Raw genomic sequence first — 21,921 nt, forward strand, 5'->3', positions numbered from 1 at the left:
TATTGCCCACAATTCAATTTATAAGGTTGTAAATAAGTCAAGTTTAGTCCAATTTTATAGTGTTTAAAATGTATTTGATAAAGTGTTCGAGTTTAAAGTAAATAAGTGTTTAAATGATTATTTAATTTTGACTTGATTTTTTTTTATAAATTTTAGTTTAGTTTGTTTATATATTATCTAACCCTCAATTCAATTTTATTTGATTATTTAAATTTTTTATATTTTAAATTTATTTGATCAGTTATTAAATTCAATAATACAAACTTATTTAATCATTTTAAAAATTTATTTATTTATTTAGTTTGTATAAAAATTTTATTATAAACTTTATTGGTTGACATTGTTTAAGAATAATGTTCATATCAATTCAAATTAAGCATGGTAAATAAAAAAGTAGAAATACCACAGGTTTAGATTTAGAATGAACAATATTCACTAATATTAAGAGTATTATTTATGAATATTAACAACTCAAATACATATATTTTAATTTGTTTGTTTAATTTAACTTAATTATTTAATTGATCTAATAAATATTGAATAAATATAAATAAATTTTTACTAAATTTGAATACTAAATTTGTTGATTTATTTATAACCCTAACAATTTAAATGTTGTTAAAGACATTTATATATATAGTTGCTATTATGGGCGGATAATATTTTGGGCCGAGCTACTTCGGCCCATCACTATCCCTAAACTGTTGGCTGGGTCGTAATTGCTAGTGTCATACAGGGTGGCAGTTGAAGAATGCGGAAGCATTCGGTGCGGCGGGCGAGAAACAAAGAGGAAACTGGGGCGAGTTAGCGAGGGCCTCCTTCTCTATCTTTTGATTCTTCTGGCGAATGGTCTGAGAGAGCGGTAGACGAGGAAGACGTCTTCTCCTCATTCCCACCCTCCTCCACCCTCCGCCGCCTCCGCTTTCGCTTCCGCTTCCGCCTCCGCCACCGCTCGCAATGGAGTCCCCCAAGCAGCACCGCGATTCATCCCCCGATACTGCTCCCCGCCGTTCGCATCCCCCCAGATCTCCAACCGCAGGTAACATCTCGTCGCTTCGCTTCGCGCTCTCTGTTTGCACAAGATAAAAGATAGGCGCGTATCTTTCGAGTTGAAATTGTTGGGTTGTTTTAATCTGCAATAGTAGTGATGAGCAATATGGAAACCGCTGGTGTGGGATTTTGAGGTGGTTGTCTGGAAGTCGATTGAGGTTAGAGCTAGTGAGTGTGCTTGCGTTGTTCTCGAGGCCATTTAAAGTTTTAGTGTTTTTTTGGATAACGAATTTGGCTAGATTTATTTATGCTTAAAAAACCCCCTAGCAGTTGAGGTCCTGAGAAAAAGTTTTCAGTTTCATGATAGGCAAGATTGGAAAAAAAAAAAGGAAAACAGGGTCGAATGGGCAGCACACTGATTTTAAGGTCCATTTTTATTTTTTTATGCGGGTTGACTTTTTTCTTGATTCAGTTTCACTCTCATTTGTAAATTAGCACTGGAGAGGTTCAGTTGATTGTATTCCTTCAAATGATTATTTGATATGTCCAAGCTTGTCTTTATTTCACTAGTCTATAGAATTATTTTGAAAGGTTGTTCCTTATATTTTTCCTTATAGTGTATCATGCTATTTACAGAGTATGACTATACTAATATAGTTTGGAGAACATTTAATAGTTATTTTTGTCTAGCAGAGTAGTTGAGTGATCGGGTTGTGTTGTCTCTTTGACTAAGCTATAAAATGACTTGAAGTAAAATTTGGTGTATGTTATGAATGCTATAATTTGTGGTATACATCTCTCCTGTTTTCCTCGTCTTACCCCTTTTTTCAAGCTCCTTCCATTCTTCTCCATCAGATAGTCTACATGCGTCTTCCTTGTGCAATTTGTGTACCTTTTAAAGTTCTCTGGTATAATTTCAAGTATGTCTGTGTATTATGTTGAAGTTTTTTTTTTTTTTGCCTGTGTTATCATACTACACTACAATTGTATACACTTGATCTCTTTCTCGTTTAGATCAATGAACCTGATTTTTGGGATGTTAATTCTTTAGGGGATGAGGAGAAGCAAACCCACATAAGAATTCTTGTATCTAACACAGCAGCTGGTTGTATCATTGGCAAGGGTGGATCTACGATATCTGAATTTCAGTCACAATCGGGAGCTCGTATTCAATTGTCACGTAATCATGAAGTTTTTCCAGGAACATCAGATAGAATACTATTGATTTCTGGGGCACTTGGAGATGTAATAAAGGCTATGGAATTGATCCAGGAAAAATTGCTTAGCGAGGTCTACACCTGTGTATTATATGATATTTCTAGTTAAAAATGGCTATTTACTACCTGTGTTTTTTCACTTGACTTACAGTTGGAAGATGGCAATGATGCTGAAGGTAGATCAAAAGTCAGGCTTATTGTTCCTAATAGCTCATGTGGTGCTCTAATTGGAAAAGGAGGTTCAACTATAAAGTATACTTTTATTCAGGCATATTCTTTGATAGTTGAGTTGTACATTCCGTTATGTAGAAAGCAGGAAGATTTTTTTTAGGTCTTAAGCAATCTTTGCAATTTGTTGTGGTTGTTGGATATTGCGCCAAATGGTCTAAATTGACAATGCATAATCGAAGAAATAGGACTATTTTTTTTTTTTTTTTCTTTTTGTTTGTGCAGACTGTTTTATAATGTAGACCTATTCTCATATAACCTTATTCTGAGTAAATTTAAGTCGGGGAACTACATTACTTTTTCAGGTCATTTATAGAAGAATCAAGGGCTGGTATCAAGATATCTCCTCAGGATAATAATGCCGGCCTAAATGATAGGCTAGTTACTTTGACGGGATCTTTTGAAGAACAAATGCGTGCAATCTTTTTGATATTGTCAAGATTAATAGAAGATGCTCACTATCCACAGACATTGAACTCACCTTACCAATATTCAGGTGTATCTATTGTGTTCATCACTAAATTTGATCTATCCTTTTCCATTATCATTTCTTGATATATGGATGCTGTAAGATGCCTTATTTGCCCATTGTTAGGCTCTAGATTAATTCTTATTGCCATGAGAAGTGCCTATACCTGCTATCTCTTCTTTATTGTGCTTAAGACCTTTTAGATGTATATTGTATTACGTACGATTGAATATGTATATATGTACAATATACAAATAAAAATATTTGTCCAGAAATTTTACAATTAATAAAAGAATCAGATCTATAGAATGAAGTAAATTTAGATTAGTTAGCTGAACCTCCAAGAATTAATAGTAGACCACCTTTTTTGCCTACATCTTGCCTGCCTCTTCTAATATCTTTATAAAATTGTGAGAAATAATTGAGTGGAATAATAGATTATTCAATTTCCAAAAATATAAAAATGGCATGTTTTTCTCAATACTAAATGAAAGTGCAAGATCCAAAACTTAAGCAAAATTGGAAGATGAGTCATAATAAATAAATTGGCAATAATAATAATAATAATTATTATTATTATTATTATTAATTCAATAAAGATGAGAGAAACAATGTTCAAAAAGCGTATGAATGAAAATATTAAAATATTGGCATTAAATTTCTTTTTTTTTTCATGGAAAACGATATATTGCAGTCATATATGAATATATCCATCAATATTAATGAATAATGTAAAATTGATTCATTAGAGGTTAATTAATAAATCTATCACATAATTTACCATGTTGAAGTTTTTATATTAAATCTACCGACTGGTTGCTTTTCATCTTACTGATAAATTGATAACCTGACATTGACAGTGACAGAATTCCAAATCATCCATTAATCTACATCTTGATTTGTTGGAAAAAACTCAGATTCACGTGAAACTCAGATCTCCACCTCCCGCTTTGTTGACTCAATCTTCTTTTCCTTTTAGTGACTTTTTTTCTCTGGTCTTTCTGGATCCTTCTTTATATCACAATCTTATTGTGCTTTTATGCCCACTATATGACCTGAACTATCGCAGTTTCTATCATTATTGTGAATGAATGGGCATCATTCTTACAACTTTTGTCTTGGGAAATAATCTGAGTTCCCAAGTGTCTGTAAAATATTATTTGCTAATTTATCTTCTTTCCTTCTTCATTTCTACTCTTAGGTATTAATTTTCCTGGTGTTCCTGTTGGATATATGATTCCTTCTGTAGCATACAGTCCTGTGACTTACAGACCAAATGGGTCTGGAGGAAAGTATTCAAATAACAAGGTTAGATATACTCTTCTTGTATATAGTTCTTTCTGATAGAAAATCCAGACATAATTCTCTTACACTTGCTCATGTAGTCATGTTTATATGAAAGAGTGCCAATTCTGTTTTGCATGTTAATCTATCCTATCATTGAATCTCACATCTATTGTAGAATCTCCTTGATGAAAAAAAGGAATGGTCAAATTTTGAATTTCAAATTATGATGTAGATTAGGAATAAGATTTATATTTCAAATTCTGTTTTTAGTTGTTTGGTAATTAATTATTATTTTCTTGCTACCTTTAATTTGGAGTCAAATTAATGGTGATACTTGTATTTCCTGATTTAGTTCTTAGGTTGTTTAGGGATGAGTGTATCAATGTCGTGTTCTATTTGTGTAATATTGAAGTTTTGCTTAAGGAAATATTCCACTTTTCAATCTTCCTGTGATGGTTTTTTCTATTAGTGATATAGTTACTTCCTTTACTTAATCAATTTCGTCTAAGTTCTTGTGTGATTCAACTCAACGGTTCAAATTTGGTGCTGCATCAGCCCTTGTTCCAGTGTCCTTTTCCATGCACAAGCATGTTGAAACTTAGGTTATTGTTGAAGTAGCTACAATTAGTGTTTTTTTCTTTTTAAAACTAGCATTTGGAGTAGGGACTAATGAACATTATTTTTCTTAATAGCTTGAACAGGTAATCTGATTTCAAACAGTAGGTTGTTTTACAAATACACCAATGAACATAATCAAATTTTTTGAGTTTTGATATTCGTGCACCGGGCTGCCCTTTTTTTTTAGCAGTAGGATTAAATTGGTAAGGTGAATTATGGAGAAAAATTTTAACACACGGAGGATATATGTGAAATTGATGTAAACTGAATGCACAAACAAACTTAAAATTTATACTTTTAGATATATAATTTAGCAAGGAGATATATGTGAATATCATTAATAGCAAAAAAAAAAAAATGGATGGAGAGTTTTTAATGTGACATCGTGTTGTTAAGATGCATTATGTTAAAAAATTTTGTTAGTGTAGAAGAGAATATGAAGTTGGATACATGACATAGAGAAGTAATTAGGTATAACTTCAATAGATGATAAAATGTGAGTAATTAAGTTAGATGGTATGAGAATCAACAAAGTGGAAGATGCAAGAACAAAGAAAACTTTAACTAATGTAAGAAGAGCTAAAATTCTAGCCTTGTATTAGAACAGAGAGGCTATAGGCTAAGGACATTCTTAGGCAGACATTTTTATGGGACTTAAGCCTCTCAATAGCTAACAAAGACGTGCTAAGGTTCCCAGGGCCTTTTGAGTGCAAAGGCAAAAGAGAGAAGGGAGCTTGACTATAAGACCCACTCTTCGAGCCTTAGTATGACACAACTAAGTCAAGAATTCCTCGGACAAAAGTCAGCCGTAGTGATCCGGTGGTGCCTAGTGGCAGCATTGTCACCCAATAGATAAGAGTTACTCTAGGAATAAGTTGATCTTCAAGAATTCACATCAATAGGAAGAAAATGATTATTGATTTAATAGTACTAGTGACACAACTTTGTATGAAGCTTAATGAAGAGAGAAAATCCATAGTCGACCCCCAAATTGTTGGGATGAATACAGCTAGCTACCTCGGTGATGATCTATAAACATTGTATTGGACGCTTGAGGTTTACTGTTGAATACTTGACTATCTTGTTTTTCAGTATTCTATTGTGGTGGGCTATGGGGCAGTCTTTCAAGTTTGCATTCCTGAAGATATTCCTTAGTATACACTTGTAAACAGTATTGAAGCGAGTCAATACTCACTGTAGAATACTAATTCAGATTTGCTGTTTCTTTTCTATGTTTATTGAATAACTAGTCCTGTTTGTTGAAAGCTTGAAATTAATTTAGAGTAGCTGAAGTGAAATGCATGGTGCCTAAACTCATTACTATCGCGTCTTCTAGAAATAATAATCATAGTCACTGGTTGAGCATGGTTTGCCTTCTTTTTATTTTCTTAATTGTGGATTAGTAGATGTGATTAAAAATAATAATATTATTTTAAATGTTGAAAACTCACAGATTTTGTTATTGAAAACTGAGTGTTTCTTTGGTTTAGAATCTTTGTTTGATGTTGTACCTCTGGAAATTTTATTTTCTGCAGCAGTGTTTAATGATCACTTCTCCATGTTGCAAGATTAAGCATATCTGGTAATTTACTTTTGAATATATCATAGCTATTTATGCTTCGTTCAGATGCAGGGTGCAGCTTCACCTGCTGTTTTGCATCCATCACGGTCACCTGGGAGGCCTCTTGAAGCCCAGAGTAATTCAGTGACAATTGGAATTGCTGATGAGCATATTGGTGCTGTTGTTGGCCGTGGAGGAAGGAACATAATGGAGATCAGTCAGGTTTTTTTTTTCCTTCCAAAAGGCATTTTCTTCATATGGCTTTTTCTTTGATGAATTTCATTCATTTGTGTAGGTCCTCCCTAGTCCCTGCGCTTTTAATTTATGCTTCCTACAAGTAATTTAGGATACTTTCATCTCTCTCTTAATATCCATTTACCGCTTTTGGTGAAGTAGAAACGATCCTTGTCTTGTTAAAATATATGGTTTATTGAATTTTGGTGGAGTCTCATGCACAAACCCTAATAAAACTTATATGGAGACAGAAGACCTACTTCACTGAGGATTTGGAGGGGGCGGGGCTTTCATATAATGATTCCTGCAATGTTAATGTATTGTAATGTATCACCAATCATAATTATCTTGTTGCATCTTACAAACATAACAAAACTGATTGCAAGATGTACTATAATCAAACTATTGACAACAAAAGGTGAAACTATCACCTCGACGGCCCCTCCAGGGTGGCCCCCCATTGTCGGGAAGGAAGGTAAATCACGGGGGGACTTCGTCCAACAATATCAGTACATGCAAGGAGGGGTTAAGACAACTAGTGGGGCATTCCGTATCTGTTGGGAATCAAACCATATCTTTGTATGAACCAACTGAGGGGGCACTATAATCAAACTATTGGTGGCAAAAGGCGAATACGCTCGCCCCCAGCGCCCCCGTCAACCCGTCCCAGGGTCAACACGGAGGAGGTAAATTACGGGCAGCTACTAACCTTTGGAATAGTGACTAGCACATAAGGGAGGTATTTACCTCAACTTTGCCAAGATTCGAACCCCAGACCTCATTGGTGGTAACACCTCATGTGCTAGCCACTAGACCCATCCGAGGGGACGCTATAATCAAACTATTGCACCTATATATTGTGTATATCCAATACAATCAAATGGTGGTAACTACATCAAACGGTCACACCTCTATAGACCTATTATAACTGTTCTGTAGTACATTATGATCAAATTGACACTTAGCTAACTTTGATCCGTCGGTTCAAAAATTAGATACTTGGATTATCACCAAAAAAAAAAAACTTCGACCCATGAGTAGGGATTGAAACCCCAAAGCTCTTAATAATCCATTGGATGTTCTACATTCTATGCTAAACTAGTGATAGCTGAAACATGTTGCCTTTGTGATTCATAGTCGAATATTATCTAGAGCTCAATTGTGAGATAACTATTTTCTTCATGCGAAAAATATCTGGAAATTTATTTATCTTGTTTCTGCTCTTCTATATCCCTATAACCATCAGCTTGCTGTACTTGGTGGATGACTGGATGCGTAAGTTATGGAACCTTTTCTACATGTAAATTTTTGGATTTTCAGGTTAGTGGGGCCAGGATCAAGATATCAGATAGAGGTGATTTCATTTCTGGCACGTCGGATAGGTACAAGCTCTTCTGCTTTTCCAAATAAACCATACAAATTGCGGTTTCTGATACTTTGTGCGACCCAAAACATTCAGGAAAGTAACTATTACTGGATCACCTGAAGCAATCGGGATTGCTGAGTCCATGATCATGCAAAAAGTTTCTTCCAACACAGACGGTTGATCACGAGGACGAAGGAATTTCAATTTTGCTGCATGACCCTGAGTCTGTGTGCGAGTTGCTTTGGTGAGAGTATCTATCTTATTTCGAGGCTAGATTTTCTTTTGTTATGCCTGTAATTTTTAATTATCATCAACGTATTTGTAACTGCCTGATTTGTCCTTTGTTATTGGAGTAGTTCACAATTACTTTTGATTGAATCGAAAGCCCAACTTACAGCATCAAGGATTATCTAGGGCAGATCTCCCTGAAAGAGACAGGTTGACAATTTAAGCTTATTACGTCAACTTCATCAATTTAATTCTATTAAGAAACAGTAACCACCGCCGCCTTGCACCACCCACCAACAAGTACTTAACTAGCCGCCCGGATCCTGTTCATCCAACGTCCCCTCGTTTAATTAATGGATCTGATGGGATGTGTTGGTGATATCTTAGACAATTTATTGCCCGATGAGAGATTTAGGTCCTAGGAATCGAGTAGTGGAATGCAAATGGATATGAATATTAATATTATTTTTAAAAATAATGGATATGAATATGAATATTATTTTTTAAAATTAATATTTGGTTAATTGAATATTTTTTATTGAAATAAATAAAAAAATTTATTTTTATCTTTAGAGGAAAATAAGGAAAAAAAATTAGATATGAGAAAATTGAATATAAGAAAAAAAATATGATGAGAGAGGATGAGAAGAGAGAAAATGTAATGAGAGAGAATGTGTGATGGGAGAAAATGAAAAAAGAAAAAATGTGATGAGAGAAATGAGGAGAGAATGTGTAATAAGAGATATTGAGAATAGATAAAGTAGGATGATAGAGAAAGTGTAATGAAAAAAAAAATAAGAAAAGAGAGTGTGATGAGTGAGAAAGTATGATGAGAGAAGATGAGAAGAGAGAAAATGTGATGAGAGAAAAAAGTATGATGGGAGAAAATAAGAAAAGAGAATGTATGATGGGAGAGATTGAGGCAAAAGAAAGTATGATGAGAAAGAAAAGGTAATGATAGAATGAGAAGAGAGAACAAGAAGAGAAAAGTGATATAAAAGAAAAAATTGAACAAATATATTAAAGGTATTTTTATCCAAAATTTAATTCTCATTCTTATTCCTATCAAAACCTAAGGAAGAATGTGAGTTTTATCAATACCTAAATTTTAGATTTCATTCTAAAATTTTAATTTCATTTCCATCAACCAAACACAATTAGATTTAAAAATGAATCTATTTTCTTGTTCTTAATGCATCTATGTTGTCACCCAAGCACCTGCGGTTCGAGCCGCAGCTATGACGAATTTGTAGAAAATTTTCCTCCAAATGAGGCACGCAACTAAAGGATGCTGGGCTCTTGGGTTGTCCGCTACGAGCGCTTCCCGATTTACCTTACTTATCGATGAAAAATTTTTATAGGATCGAGTCAGTCACCTCAGGCTTAACATTATTAGTTTGATTAATCATTTTTACCTTAATGCATTTGTGATTAGATTCGTCGCATCCATCCTTGAGATTCAAGATTTACCCACCTAGGCATTAACAACCTTTAATCATAACTCTCTGAATTTTAATTGATATTATGATACTTGATCTTAGTTGAATCTTCATTGAAATCCGATACCACTGAAATATCTTGATCTATTATATTATCTTTTTCTGAATTAAATGTCACGATCAACCCACTTGGTTTATTATAATTTTTCTGAGTGGTCCATAACCAAGTTGCTGCACATTTTGTTTACCGGTTATTATAATAGATCACTGAGACACTGATATCCTGCCGTAGTGGCTAATTATTGTTTATTTTTCTAAGCGATTAGTTAGCCTACGTGTGCAGCTGCTAACCCCTACCTCATCACCTTGTTCGTGAGGCCATCGAAGGCCATTAACGCTATCTCATTAGCTTGCATGTGTACGGTCACAAATGGTCCTGGGATTGATACAATTGGTAACTATAGGAGTGACTGCTTCCATAGATCTTAGGATTAATTTTTAATGGGTAAAAATGCTCCGTTAGATGGTTGATCTTCTCCGTATAAATGGTCGATGTGCTAAGATAAAATATTTTTATGATTTATTTGTATTTAATTGGGAGATTGATGATAGTAAACTATCTGAATGAATATTATCACCTTTTACATATATGAGTGTAAGAGTCGGCTCCAATTTGAACCTCTATACTGTTGAGAGGTTCAAAAGAAAACCAGATGGCATTTTGCTTAGAATTAAAAAAATTTTGATGGGGGCATTTTGCAATGACACCCCCACCAATTTATCATGATGCACTCCCGTCATTTGGTTTGTCAAAGTTGACGATATTGTTTGGATTCCACTCGAAGAAAACTCTATTTTTTGAAAGCCAACGATTTTATTTAGGAAAATCACGTGAACAAAGACTTTTAGCTAGTCAAGAATCAATCACTGTCACTCAGTGTAGAAGTGTATATTTGAACAAATATTTGTTCACGCTTAACAACTCAATAAATCATAAATGATATATAAGAGTAATCTATGAGATGATGATACATCAAACTGTGATACTGTGATAGTATATTCTTACTAGTGTGCTAAAAATTATAGGCTTGCTACACTAGTAACACACAAAAAAAAAAAAGCTGTTATCGGACAAAATGAACACATAAGAACTGCTCGATCAAGATCAAGAGGAAGAAATGACTCTTCTTGTGCCATACAATTTAAAACACTCAACTGATATCCTCATGATCTATCACCAAAAGAAAAGGAATGCTAGATTGAACTTTGGATTGCGTAAAGGTCACTTAATTACATAATTTTATCAACTTGTATACCAGAAATATTAAAACTTTCTCTAGGATAAAAGGGACTGCAAATACACATTCAACGACGTGCGAACAATGATCCATCAAAATAACCTTCAATTCTACACGCATGGAACCAGAGAGAGTCGCCTGATCCAATTGGTGTCCACGTGGATATTGTTTTAATAGATTTTGGAGTAAATTTTTAGAGGGTGTAGAATACTTTACTAGGTGCTTGACGATCTGTTATGTTAGGACAAATCTTTTCCGGAGAAAATGAGTCATCCTAAAAATATTTCTAAGTTGACAACTTCATGTTTTTTTTTGGTCAAATAGGATGACAATAAATAAGATTTAGATCCAATTTTATACCCTCCGTATTTATACTCATTTATTATTTATTATATCTATTAATTCCTATATGTGTTGGGTATTTAAATTTCATCCCTTTATTAGTAAGAGGATGGGTATCCATATCCAATACTAAATATATTTTTTTTCAAAAAGTAAATTATTTTAAACTTATGAATATTTATTAAATTTAAAAAAAAAACATAGGATACAGTGGAATATATATATATATATATATATTTTTTTTTTTTTTGAATGACGATAATAAAAAAATTAAGATGGAACGAGAATAACATTGAGTATAGATATAATCGGGTTTTAAAAAATTTTCTACTCTCTTTCAAATTTGATATTAGATTTTTTATCGAATTCAGAGAAAATTATCATCTTTACCAAGAGGTATAAGTTTCTTTAGATTTTATAATATATAAATTAAAAAAAAATTAATCTATTAGATGAGGATGAAAAAAAGAGAAAGATAATAATACACTATGATTAAAAAATACTTGGAGAAGATATTTTTATCTATTTCACTGACTTGAGAAAATTATAATAGATGAGGTCATAATCACATCATATTTTATTTAGTATACCATATATAACTTATAATTGTATTGCACGTAATTCTATTCTTAATTAATTTAGCAAGGAAAACGACTCAAAATCCTTTTTTTTTCAAACCAAATTTTTTAATGGTGCTAATCCAACGAACCCTTGATCGTCACTTGCATGCTTGAAAAAATAAATAAAAGTAATCAACGCATGCGTGAAGCTTCTTGGTAAATACAGGTAAAATGTCAGGGATTTAGTGTGACAGTGAGACCAATAGCTAGCAAACCTCTGTTCCGACCCTCGTTGCTCGCTATCTACCCCCATCTTGACCGCATTAATTATCGTTGGGGTTACCCTACCTAACTATTGTTGTTTTGACTTCGCCAATTAGAATCTAGAGCTTCAAGTTTTTAACATTGCATTTGCTTTGTAATATTTTGTATATTTTTGCCTTTCAGGTAGTCTCATAGTAGAACACATGCTCCCAAACCGCTCTGCACGATATGCTCCAATAAAGAGGAGTGATATACTCCCTGACCCTTGTCCATACCGCTCATACTGAGTGATCGAGATATCTAAAAGTGATCCTAGCACCTCGAGTATATTCATTTTGAGATGTTTAGATCACTTCCGCACGCCTTGACTACTCAATCATGGATGAGTGTGGACGAGCAGTCGGAAAGCATATAAAACTCCAATAAATTGATTCCTTATAATATCTATTAATTTTTTATATAGTGATTTCATCCTATCAAATACTAATAGGAAGTAAAAAAAGAAATCTTGGTTTTGAGTTTGTTTGCATTAAGAATAGGAGAAGTAATTTCTCTCCATTTTAAAGTCTAATTTTAAATTTGCCATCGTCCCTATATATAAGAGTATATTTACTTCAACTCTCTAATTTATATTAATTTACCTAATTCATTACATGTACACAATCTTATACAATTATACTCAATTCAACCAGTGACGTAGCTAGGATTTTCATTCAGGAGGACAAAATGACGGAGTCGAATGATGACGGTGATATTGGCCAAAAACAACGACGTCGACTAAGCGAAAGAAATCAATCAAGAAAATTTCACCTCAATTAAAAGATGTTCCGGCGAAGAGATTGCGTTAGCCAAGTGAAGACGACACACATGCAACAAATAATAGCGACGATGGTAGCAATCGGTGTGCGACGATAGTGACTTGCTATAACGGCAGCGACATGTCGCAGAAGATCTTGTGGGTAAAATTAGAGTTAGGAAAAAGAATAGAAAAGAAATTAGAGGAAGAAAAAAAATGAAAAAGGGAAAATAAAAGTTCAGGATTAGAGGAGGAAGGAGAAAATGGACAGAGAAAAAAAATTAATTCGGGAAGAGAGGAAAATGAGTTTGGCTGAAAGGATTTTAATTGGAATTTTTTGTTAAAAAGACGAGAAAGTTTTAAAATTTATAACTATACCTTTTTTTAATGTTTTTCCCACCGTATTAATATTTTATTTGAATTCCAGGGGTGCGACCGTACCCCTTGAGCCTTATATAACTACACCCCTGAATTCAACTATATATATATTTGATTTCAAATAGTTTGTACCTAATAAAGTGGATGATGTTGTACCTACATTCATATATGTAGATGATATTGATCGATCTATTATAGATAGAATTTAATTGGACAGAACATATAAAATTATAGTTAAATAGTACTGAATTTAAGAGAAATTATATTTTGTTATGGACTTTTTTATCTATATTTTATCACGTACCTAAAAAATATGTGCACGGGAATGATACTTAATTTAAGAGAAATTATATCTCATTATGGACTTCTGGTATCTATATTTTGTAATGTACCTAAAAATTATGTGTATAGATAATGCACAAAATTTTAATTTAAAAGATGCTGAATTTAGAAAGAATTATATTATTTTTTGAATGAATGATACCTCTTTTTTAATTTTTTTTATAACTATATTTTATAATAGTCCTTCTAAATATGTGCAGAAGTAGTGAATTAGATGAATTTAGGTGGATCAGAGAGTTAGAAAAAATATTCTCTGGATTTTAGGATAATTTATCTTTAATGTATTCGAAGCAAATATTAATTGGATAAGTACAAATTTTGTCCATATTAATTAAATATTGATTCGGTTTCCATGATTCCTTTTCAGAACCATACTAATTAATTTGTCACTGAGCTGACGCACATTATTATCTAAAATATTAGTTAAGTTTCTACATCCTTATTCAAATTTTCGTAGAGTATTTTTCTGAAATGAAATAAAAAATCTGAAATGTTTCGGTTGGTCAGGAGCCGCAGCCGCTTTATTTTTCAAATGTGCCCGATGGTCAAACCATTCACCTTCAAAATTAGGTTTTTAATCATGTAATTTACATCTTTTTCAATTTTAGTCCTATTATAAGTTAATTTACGTTCTTAGTCCTGTAACTTGTAATATTTTCCAATTTCAATCCTTTTTCCTTCAAAATTGAAAGTTTTCAACGGAAAATGTCTAGTTTGTGGTTGGAATATAAAAAATACATGGGTCATAAAAAATCAAAATCCCCAAATTCAATTTACAACTCATCATTTTCCGTTGAAAAATTTCAATTTTAGAGAAAAAAGGATTGAAATTGGAAAATATTATAAGTTATAGGACTAAAAATATAAATTGACTCATAACAAGACTAAAATTGAAAAAAATATAAATTACAAGACTAAAAACGTAATTTCCTCTCAAAATTAGTGACATCAAAGATTAGATAGCTGAATTATAAAAATCAGGGGCAATGTGTAAAAATTCAAGGACGTTTTTATTTAAAAACCGAAAAAAGAGATATGTTTTCACGAATATGAATAACTAAGGGTGGATTTTGGTAAATTATCAAAATATAAACTATTATACTTTAAAGAACGCTAATTCGACCCCTTGCTCGGACATTCCGGAGTCCTCGGGTGTCCGAGGACAGGTCAACGCCCGTCTCTCGCTGCTCCTGCTCGAGCTTTGCTGTACTCGGTGCTCTCCCTAGTAGAGACAACCTACAACAAGCGTACCATCAGGAAACGAAACCGGAGGCTAGCGGCGTCGGAGCGACGGAGTGAAGGATGGGGATTCCGAGTGACGAAGTGGTGATCATTCGGCCGCCGGAGAGGCCGGAAGATCCGAGCTTGATCACTGTCAGTTGCCCTGACAAGACCGGACTCGGATGCGATCTCTGCCGCGTGATTCTCCTATTCGGGCTGAGCATTGTGCGAGGAGGTGAAATCCCTATCTTCCTCTTTTCGCCCTTCCCTTTTTCTTTTCCGCCATACAACGATCGGCTTGGGGATTCTGTAGTCTCGGAGGCGGAATATCCTTCCCCTTTCTAAGTTAAAGATGCCATTTTTTTTTTATCATGAACGATGATTCGTTTTCAAAAATAAGTGTCGGAAATGGTTCTCTGGAAGAAACTGAAACGCGAATCGTTTAGATTTCAGCACGGATGGGAGATGGTGCTACGTGCTGTTCTGGGTTGTGGAGAGAGGAAGGAAGGCGACAAGGTGGGATTTATTGAAGAAGAGGCTCGTGGAAGCATGTCCGCATGCTTCCTCGCTATTGGGGATCGAGATCTACAGCTTCAGCAGACACACCGACCAGAGACCTCAAGTCTTTTTGCTCAAGTTCTCCTGCTATGATAGGATGGGCCTGTTGCATGGTAAGCTTTGCTTCTACTCAGTCTTAAGATCTATGAAGTTTCTTTAGATCTCATTCCTGTTACTCTGATCATTTTTTCAGGCACTTTCAGATCAGATTTGTTTTCAGTTTTTGTCTATATATTTTTTTTTCCCAAGTTTGATTGTAAAATTGCAGATGTGACAGAGGTACTCTGTGAGCTTGAGCTTACAATTTGGAGGGTGAAGGTCTCGACAACACCAGATGGAAGAGTCTTCGACATGTTCTTACTCACAGATACCAGGTTCCTTTTCTTTTAGATATCTAGCTAGTAGCTATCATTCTAATGATCTGTTGCTGATTGTTGTGGCCTCATTAGCTACTGATATTAGTTCTAGCTATTTAAGTTGCAAAATTGTACATATATAATTCATCCTAAGCTACTGAAAAGCTTTGCTTCATTTCAGGGAACTTCTGCACACAAAAAATAGGCAAGAAGAAACATGCACTCAGCTGAGAGCTGTTTTAGGTGATTCGATGTGCACTTGCGATATCGATATGGCAAGTGAAGAAATTGCTGCATGCTTGCAAGCATCAGCCTCTCTTCCTCCTTCTATGACCGAAGATATGCTTACTCAAGAAACCCAATATGAAGCTTATAATCCTGTTGCTAGTTCCTCCCCTCTCTCAGTTTCAGTGGACAACTCTCTCAGCCAGGCTCATTCACTTGTTCAAATTCAATGTCATGACCATAAGGGCCTCCTCTATGACATCATGAGAACTCTCAAAGATTACAATATGCAGGTAAGAACCCTAAAAGGAATAGCAGTACTCTTGTAGGTTCTAGAAGACGAAAGCTGCAGTTATGGAAATTATCTATGCCATAGTTTTTGTCATGTTGGTTATAGACTAAATGTATTTTTCAATCAATCACTCTTTATTTGTTGTTAGGATACTGGTGAATCTGTTTTTTTTCAGTTCTTAAAATTGATTCATATAGTTCTACTTGTGATCAAGTATGCCATGGATTTAAAAGAGAGACACAATAAAAATTTTGATGGTGAAATTTTGCTTTTCTTCATTTTCCTAAGTCTTTTATTGTGGAATTTTCTTACCAGATCTCCTATGGACGGTTCGATGCAGCTGAAAATGGAAAGTGCAATATAGATTTGTTTGTGGTTCAAAATGATGGTAAGAAGATTGTTGATCAAAACAAACAGGATGCTTTGTGTTCTCGGCTGAGAATGGAACTATCCAGTCCTCTGCACATAACTTTGGTTAGTCGAGGGCCTGATGTAGAACTTTTAGTGGCGAATCCTGTCGAACTATGTGGCAAGGGTCGTCCACTTGTTTTCTATGATATCACACACGCACTCAAAATGCTGGAGATCAGAATTTTTCTGGTATGACTTTAAACTTCCAAATGCTGGACTCAAAGTTCTTATGCCAATTCCTTAGCTAATTTGTTAGAAGTGTTTGTTAATCGCTCATCTAAACCTTAGAGCTATTAGGAAAGGGACAAATTTATATTCATCTTACGGAGTCTCCTACCTTCATGATCTCATCAACTGATTCATTTTTTTTTTTGGTATTTCAGGCAGAGATCGGCAGGCATGTCGTTGGTGATCGGGAGTGGGAAGTTTACAGAGTTCGCCTCGGGGATGATCATGAGCTTTGCGCATCGCGGGACAAAATTGTGAAGGGAGTCACTAAAATGTTGATGGGTTGGCACTAACCCGACAATGAGTCAATTGATATGTACATACACACACATATACAACTCGATCACCGTAGGATGCTCGCTCCAGGTCCCTATCAGCCGAAGACCTAATTCTACGATGGTGGATTTGGCCAGTAGGAGTATGTATGCAAGATCTAAAATGATTCTCTTAAAGATTCAACAATCAAACTAGTTTCGACTTGTTCAAATGTATGCTTCATGTTTCCTTACCTGTGTCGGATGTTGATGCCCTTATTTTCCGAATTTTTCTTTTCTCCACTTGTGAGAAATGTCCAAGATCCTGAGTCTGGTTTCAATACCGGAACAGGGATAATCGCTCAGAGTAACTTAATTGATACTGCAACTTCACCTTTTGCTTCAACTTAGTGCACATTGGTGCTTGTCCAAGGTTATAAGTAACACTTAGAAATAGTGATTCAGATGGCTTTAACAGAATTCAGATTGGGGTGCTATTTGATCAGCCATTTTAATACTCTGGCACAGACTTGGGAGTCCTTCCAAGATACAAAAAATAGCTGGATGCGGCAGTTTCATGCTGCTCTGTCCCCTGTTGAGTTCACCTTATTTTCTTTCCATGCTGCTCTGTCCCCTGTTCAGTGGGATCTTTATTGTAAACTAAAGTTTAAAGATATAAGAAAGTGGGTTTAGCAACTAACCTTTGTCATTTTCCATCCATATGCAGACATTAGAAATTTGGTTTTGATTTATCACTTTCAATAAGCACATGATTACGCATGCAATTAGGATATGATTTTAGTTAGGTGTGATAGGCTCATTTTACGATGCCAACTTCGTTGGCATTTTCCCCGCATCGAGTTACGTTTTCTATTAATATATTGTTGGTATTTTTTTTGGCGTTTAGACTAAAACATAATTAATTTCATTGTGTAATTCTTTCTATTTGAAGAATAGAAGTGATTAATATTTTATCTTTGTGTTTTTTTTTTGGCATTTGAATAAATAAAATTTAGAGGAACATTTTATTAATAAACAGGTTAATTCGCGGCTGTGCGAGCGCCGGTGGTCATACGTCACGCCACGTATGGCCCATCTCGGATCGTCTCCAATGCGCAGTCCACGAAGGCCAAGCGACTTTTGTTGGTTATGCACACGTGTCGAGATGATGTTGGAGTAGTTCCTGTTTCCTATCTTAAAATTATTAAGAAAATTGCGTTAAAATTGTTCCTTCGTCGTTGGTTGTTTGCGTTGCGGAGTTTGAAAGTATCGCTCTTTTTCCCCCTTTTCTCGCCGGTGGAGCTCCGCCGCCGTCTCGCCGAAACGGCACTGGTCGGAGACATCCGGGTCGGGTTGGAGGGGCGTCGATGATGATGAGGAGGGTGGCGGCGTCGCTGGTGCCGCCGTGGTTGGAGACCCTGCTCTCCACCCCCTTCTTCGCTACTTGCCCTGTCCACCCTGACGCCCCCCGCAGCGAACGCAACATGTTCTGCCTCGACTGCGGCGACTCCGCTTCCTCCTTCTGTTTATACTGCCGCACCGATCTTCACTCCGGCCACAGCGTCGTTCAGGTCGGCGGATTCCCTCCCCTGCCTTTGGTTTTATTTTCCCTTTTCCTTTTGTGCAATGTCGGTGCTGAATTGCCGATGGTGGGTTTGCTGTTGACGGCGGCAGATACGGCGGTCGTCGTACCACGACGTGGTGCGGGTGGCGGAGATCCGAAACGTATTGGACATCCGCGGCGTCCAGACCTACGTCATCAACAGTGCGCAAGTGCTCTTCCTCAACGAGCGTCCGCAGCCGCGCGGCGGCGGGCGGGGCGGTGTCGGTGGCGCCTCCTCTTCCTCCTCCACCCCCTACATATGCGAGATCTGCGCCAGAGCCCTCCTCGACCCCTTCCGCTTCTGCTCCCTCGGCTGCAAGGTCAGTATTACTGCCCGCACTATTCCCCTCTTCGATCTCATTGCATCGCGATTGATTCGCGCTGGCGATCCGAGCGATTCAAAATTAATCGACGGCCCGGCCATCGGTAAATAATAAAATGTAGTTGGCGGGGATAAAGAGAAACGGCGACGCGACCTTCGTGCTCACCCCCGACGACGACGAGGAGGCCGAAGGCCGCCGCGAGGAGTCATCGTCAAATGCGGAAGCGGCTGAAGAGAGTAAACCCAGGCGGAGAGGGAGACGGGGCAGCGGATCGCGAGAGGAAACAGGGCACGAAGACGGTAGCCCTGCTTCCCTTCCGCCGCCGCCGGCATTTTCGAGGAGGCGGAAGGGCATCCCCCGGCGCGCCCCCTTCGCCTCCTAACTAACCTACTTCCCCTGTAAATTTTACAGGCAAATTACTATTATTATAAACAATTAAATGGGAAAACAATGTATATCAACAATTGAATCTATTTTTATAATTAATATTATAAAAAATAAATTATAAATCTGAATTTATAAAAAAAAAACATTATGAGAACTATTTTGGCGTTTATGATTGTCATTATAAACTGCTTTGAAATCTGAACTTTGCAAAATTCAATTTTCCATGATAAGTTTCTTATAAGATTTTAAATCTGAATTTCATTATGTTTATGAAATACTTCTCTTATAATTTATAAAATCTAAATCCATAAAAAAAATTATGAAAATTGATATTTATGATTATTATAAATTATTATAAAAGCCATACTTTACTTTTAAAAATCTCAAATTTAATATTTTATTAGTTATTATTTGAATTATATGAGTAGTTGAGTTGGTGATTTGGTAAACAAAAAATGTAAGTAGATCATTATTTGAATTATATAACAAGTTCCTTTCTATAAATTATATACACTATTTTAGTTCTTATATACAGTTATTTGGGGTGTGGGAAAAGATTACACTAGAGAATTGTAATTAGAAATTGCACTATAACTTGTTTCCTCTTTTATCATATCATATCACTCTTACTCATGCATCATCTTTCGTTGATAATCAAATAACATCTTTATCTTAAATTATCTGACATGGTTGTTATGTCGTTGTTATATATGTAATAATGTTGGTTGTTGGGACATAGATTTATATAATAAGTAGTTGAAGTTTTCGTCTGACCAATATGATCATGTCATCCCTCCCTCTATATCCATTTGAGATCTTAATTAGTTTGCTTGCTCTATTACCCATTACTCACTTAAATCTATCCTCTTCCACTTGACCAACCTAACTCGTTAGAATAACTCGGTTCTTCCTAATTTTCGGGCGAATCCAACTCTTATTATCGGCCTAACTATTATTATCCATCTTCATTTGAACATGCCAACGCTTGCTAATGCTATGCTCCATCTATCCAAATTGTCGATTGTGTGGGACATCTTTACTTATTTACTCTGGTACTCAACCATTTAATTGACACAAATAATTAGATGTCAAGTTTGCTTTCCTCATTAGTACTCATCTCACCTTCTCCCTAACTTTGAGCATCCAATTAGTTGACTATCTCATGCACTCATTAGTATGTTGTTAGGTTTTTTGACAAGTATAAATTGACAAATTTCATATTTCATAAAATAATATAAAATCATCTATTATAATATTAAAATTTAAATTGATATATACTCATAAAATTTTGATAAAATATAAATCTTCAACAATATTTTTTTCCATTTTATTCCATAGTAACATAAAGGTAGAATTCGTCATCCCAACCACCTCACACGGTCGATCCCATAAATATATATAAGGAGATAAATTAAGAAATTATAGTTCACTAGTGTGAAAGGACTTATTTTTAAACCTTTATCTTATGATAATAATTCTGTTCCACATTAGTCAACTCAACTTTACCCTTCTTTATTTTCTTTTTATTCAAAGGTAGATCCGCTACCTTAGCGGCCCCCCTAGTGCCGGTCCCACGGATATGGAGGGAGGTTCATGCAGGTACACAGGTCATAGGCACGTGGCGGGGTAAACCCCAGGTCGTCAGTTCCTGAGAATCGACCCATTTTCTTTTTATTCAAGATATTATGTAACAAGTTCTAATTTTCTTTCCCTTTTGGTATATTTTTATAGAAGTCATATTAAAATCTCATTTTTAAGTAATTCATAACAAAAAGTTTGGCTATTTAAAACGGATAAACATTTTTTACAATAATAAATAAAATGCCTTAAAATGAAAATACTAAATATTATATATATATATATATATATATATATATATATATATATATAAATTGTTTATTTTTCAATTAGTTTCTTATAAAATTTAATGGTTAGAGTATCTTTTAATATTTTCTTTTAAATCCAGTTTACCCAACTAATTCTTATAGTGATTAGTTAAATCCTATGAAAAATTTTCACTCATCATCATTAAAAAATAATTCATCATTAGGAACGTAAATATAATTTCGTCTCTAATTAGTGACAGAATTTAATTTCTATCAAATATTAGTGAAGAAAATATATTTTCATCTTAATTAACGACGGAATTATAATTTTATCAAAAAACAAAATCCGTCACCAAACCAGCTGAAAAACCATAGAGACTAGTGCCAAAAGAGTACTTAGCGACAGAGCTATACTTTTGTTTGACGGGGCTGAAGAAAATAATAAATTAAAAAGTGAACATTTTATAGTTTTATTACGATAAATAATGATAAAATTTAGTTTGCAAATAACATATATACTAAATACGCGACATACAACAGCTACTACGCGATTAGGCCTTGGTTTGCATGAGGGTTGACGTAGCATGTGACAGCCATCATGCCGTGCGATTAGGTCACGC

The 21,921-nt window shown here is 35.0% G+C and overlaps 3 protein-coding genes across 5 annotated transcripts; all 3 read left to right on the forward strand.

Annotated features, from left to right (window-relative positions):
- The first annotated feature begins 733 nt into the window (after window positions 1-733).
- LOC122052874 (protein BTR1-like) lies at window positions 734-8,348 on the forward strand. Of its 2 annotated transcripts, none has more exons than XM_042614613.1 (8): window positions 734-1,039; window positions 2,042-2,280; window positions 2,359-2,459; window positions 2,741-2,931; window positions 4,106-4,212; window positions 6,437-6,592; window positions 7,925-7,986; window positions 8,064-8,348. In XM_042614613.1, the coding sequence occupies exons 1-8, from the start codon at window positions 958-960 to the stop codon at window positions 8,149-8,151; spliced, it is 1,026 nt and encodes a 341-aa protein (XP_042470547.1). In that variant the 5' UTR covers window positions 734-957; the 3' UTR covers window positions 8,152-8,348. The 2 variants fall into 2 exon arrangements, with proteins under 2 accessions (XP_042470547.1, XP_042470556.1); XM_042614622.1 differs by having other exon boundaries at window positions 6,443-6,592.
- Window positions 8,349-14,743: 6,395 nt separating this feature from the next.
- On the forward strand, window positions 14,744-17,555 carry LOC122052889 (ACT domain-containing protein ACR10-like). Of its 2 annotated transcripts, none has more exons than XM_042614632.1 (6): window positions 14,744-15,073; window positions 15,285-15,509; window positions 15,665-15,770; window positions 15,934-16,270; window positions 16,585-16,869; window positions 17,064-17,555. In XM_042614632.1, the coding sequence occupies exons 1-6, from the start codon at window positions 14,920-14,922 to the stop codon at window positions 17,199-17,201; spliced, it is 1,245 nt and encodes a 414-aa protein (XP_042470566.1). In that variant the 5' UTR covers window positions 14,744-14,919; the 3' UTR covers window positions 17,202-17,555. The 2 variants fall into 2 exon arrangements, with proteins under 2 accessions (XP_042470566.1, XP_042470574.1); XM_042614640.1 differs by having other exon boundaries at window positions 15,292-15,509.
- Window positions 17,556-18,402: 847 nt separating this feature from the next.
- On the forward strand, window positions 18,403-19,636 carry LOC122052904 (protein RGF1 INDUCIBLE TRANSCRIPTION FACTOR 1-like). Its single transcript, XM_042614649.1, has 3 exons — window positions 18,403-18,733; window positions 18,837-19,085; window positions 19,210-19,636. Exons 1-3 carry the CDS (start codon window positions 18,530-18,532, stop codon window positions 19,468-19,470), a joined length of 714 nt encoding a protein of 237 aa, XP_042470583.1. The 5' UTR covers window positions 18,403-18,529; the 3' UTR covers window positions 19,471-19,636.
- Window positions 19,637-21,921: the final 2,285 nt, after the last annotated feature.

The sequence above is a fragment of the Zingiber officinale genome, chromosome 1B, assembly GCF_018446385.1.
Source record: "Zingiber officinale cultivar Zhangliang chromosome 1B, Zo_v1.1, whole genome shotgun sequence".
Lineage (NCBI taxonomy): Eukaryota > Viridiplantae > Streptophyta > Magnoliopsida > Zingiberales > Zingiberaceae > Zingiber > Zingiber officinale.

What these genes read in the sequence shown, in the direction of transcription:
- LOC122052874 (XM_042614613.1), top strand. Translation starts at nt 958, where the DNA reads ATGGAGTCCCCCAAGCAGCACCGCGATTCATCCCCCGATACTGCTCCC. An exon ending in GAAAGTATTCAAATAACAAG is followed by an intron (nt 4,213 to 6,436) that starts GTTAGATATACT and finishes TGCTTCGTTCAG; the next exon opens with ATGCAGGGTGCAGCTTCACC. An exon ending in ATTTCTGGCACGTCGGATAG is followed by an intron (nt 7,987 to 8,063) that starts GTACAAGCTCTT and finishes CAAAACATTCAG; the next exon opens with GAAAGTAACTATTACTGGAT.
- LOC122052904 (XM_042614649.1), top strand. Translation starts at nt 18,530, where the DNA reads ATGATGATGAGGAGGGTGGCGGCGTCGCTGGTGCCGCCGTGGTTGGAG. An exon ending in CCGGCCACAGCGTCGTTCAG is followed by an intron (nt 18,734 to 18,836) that starts GTCGGCGGATTC and finishes TGACGGCGGCAG; the next exon opens with ATACGGCGGTCGTCGTACCA. An exon ending in TCTGCTCCCTCGGCTGCAAG is followed by an intron (nt 19,086 to 19,209) that starts GTCAGTATTACT and finishes AATAAAATGTAG; the next exon opens with TTGGCGGGGATAAAGAGAAA.
- LOC122052889 (XM_042614632.1), top strand. Translation starts at nt 14,920, where the DNA reads ATGGGGATTCCGAGTGACGAAGTGGTGATCATTCGGCCGCCGGAGAGG. An exon ending in GCTGAGCATTGTGCGAGGAG is followed by an intron (nt 15,074 to 15,284) that starts GTGAAATCCCTA and finishes CGAATCGTTTAG; the next exon opens with ATTTCAGCACGGATGGGAGA. An exon ending in TTCTTACTCACAGATACCAG is followed by an intron (nt 15,771 to 15,933) that starts GTTCCTTTTCTT and finishes GCTTCATTTCAG; the next exon opens with GGAACTTCTGCACACAAAAA.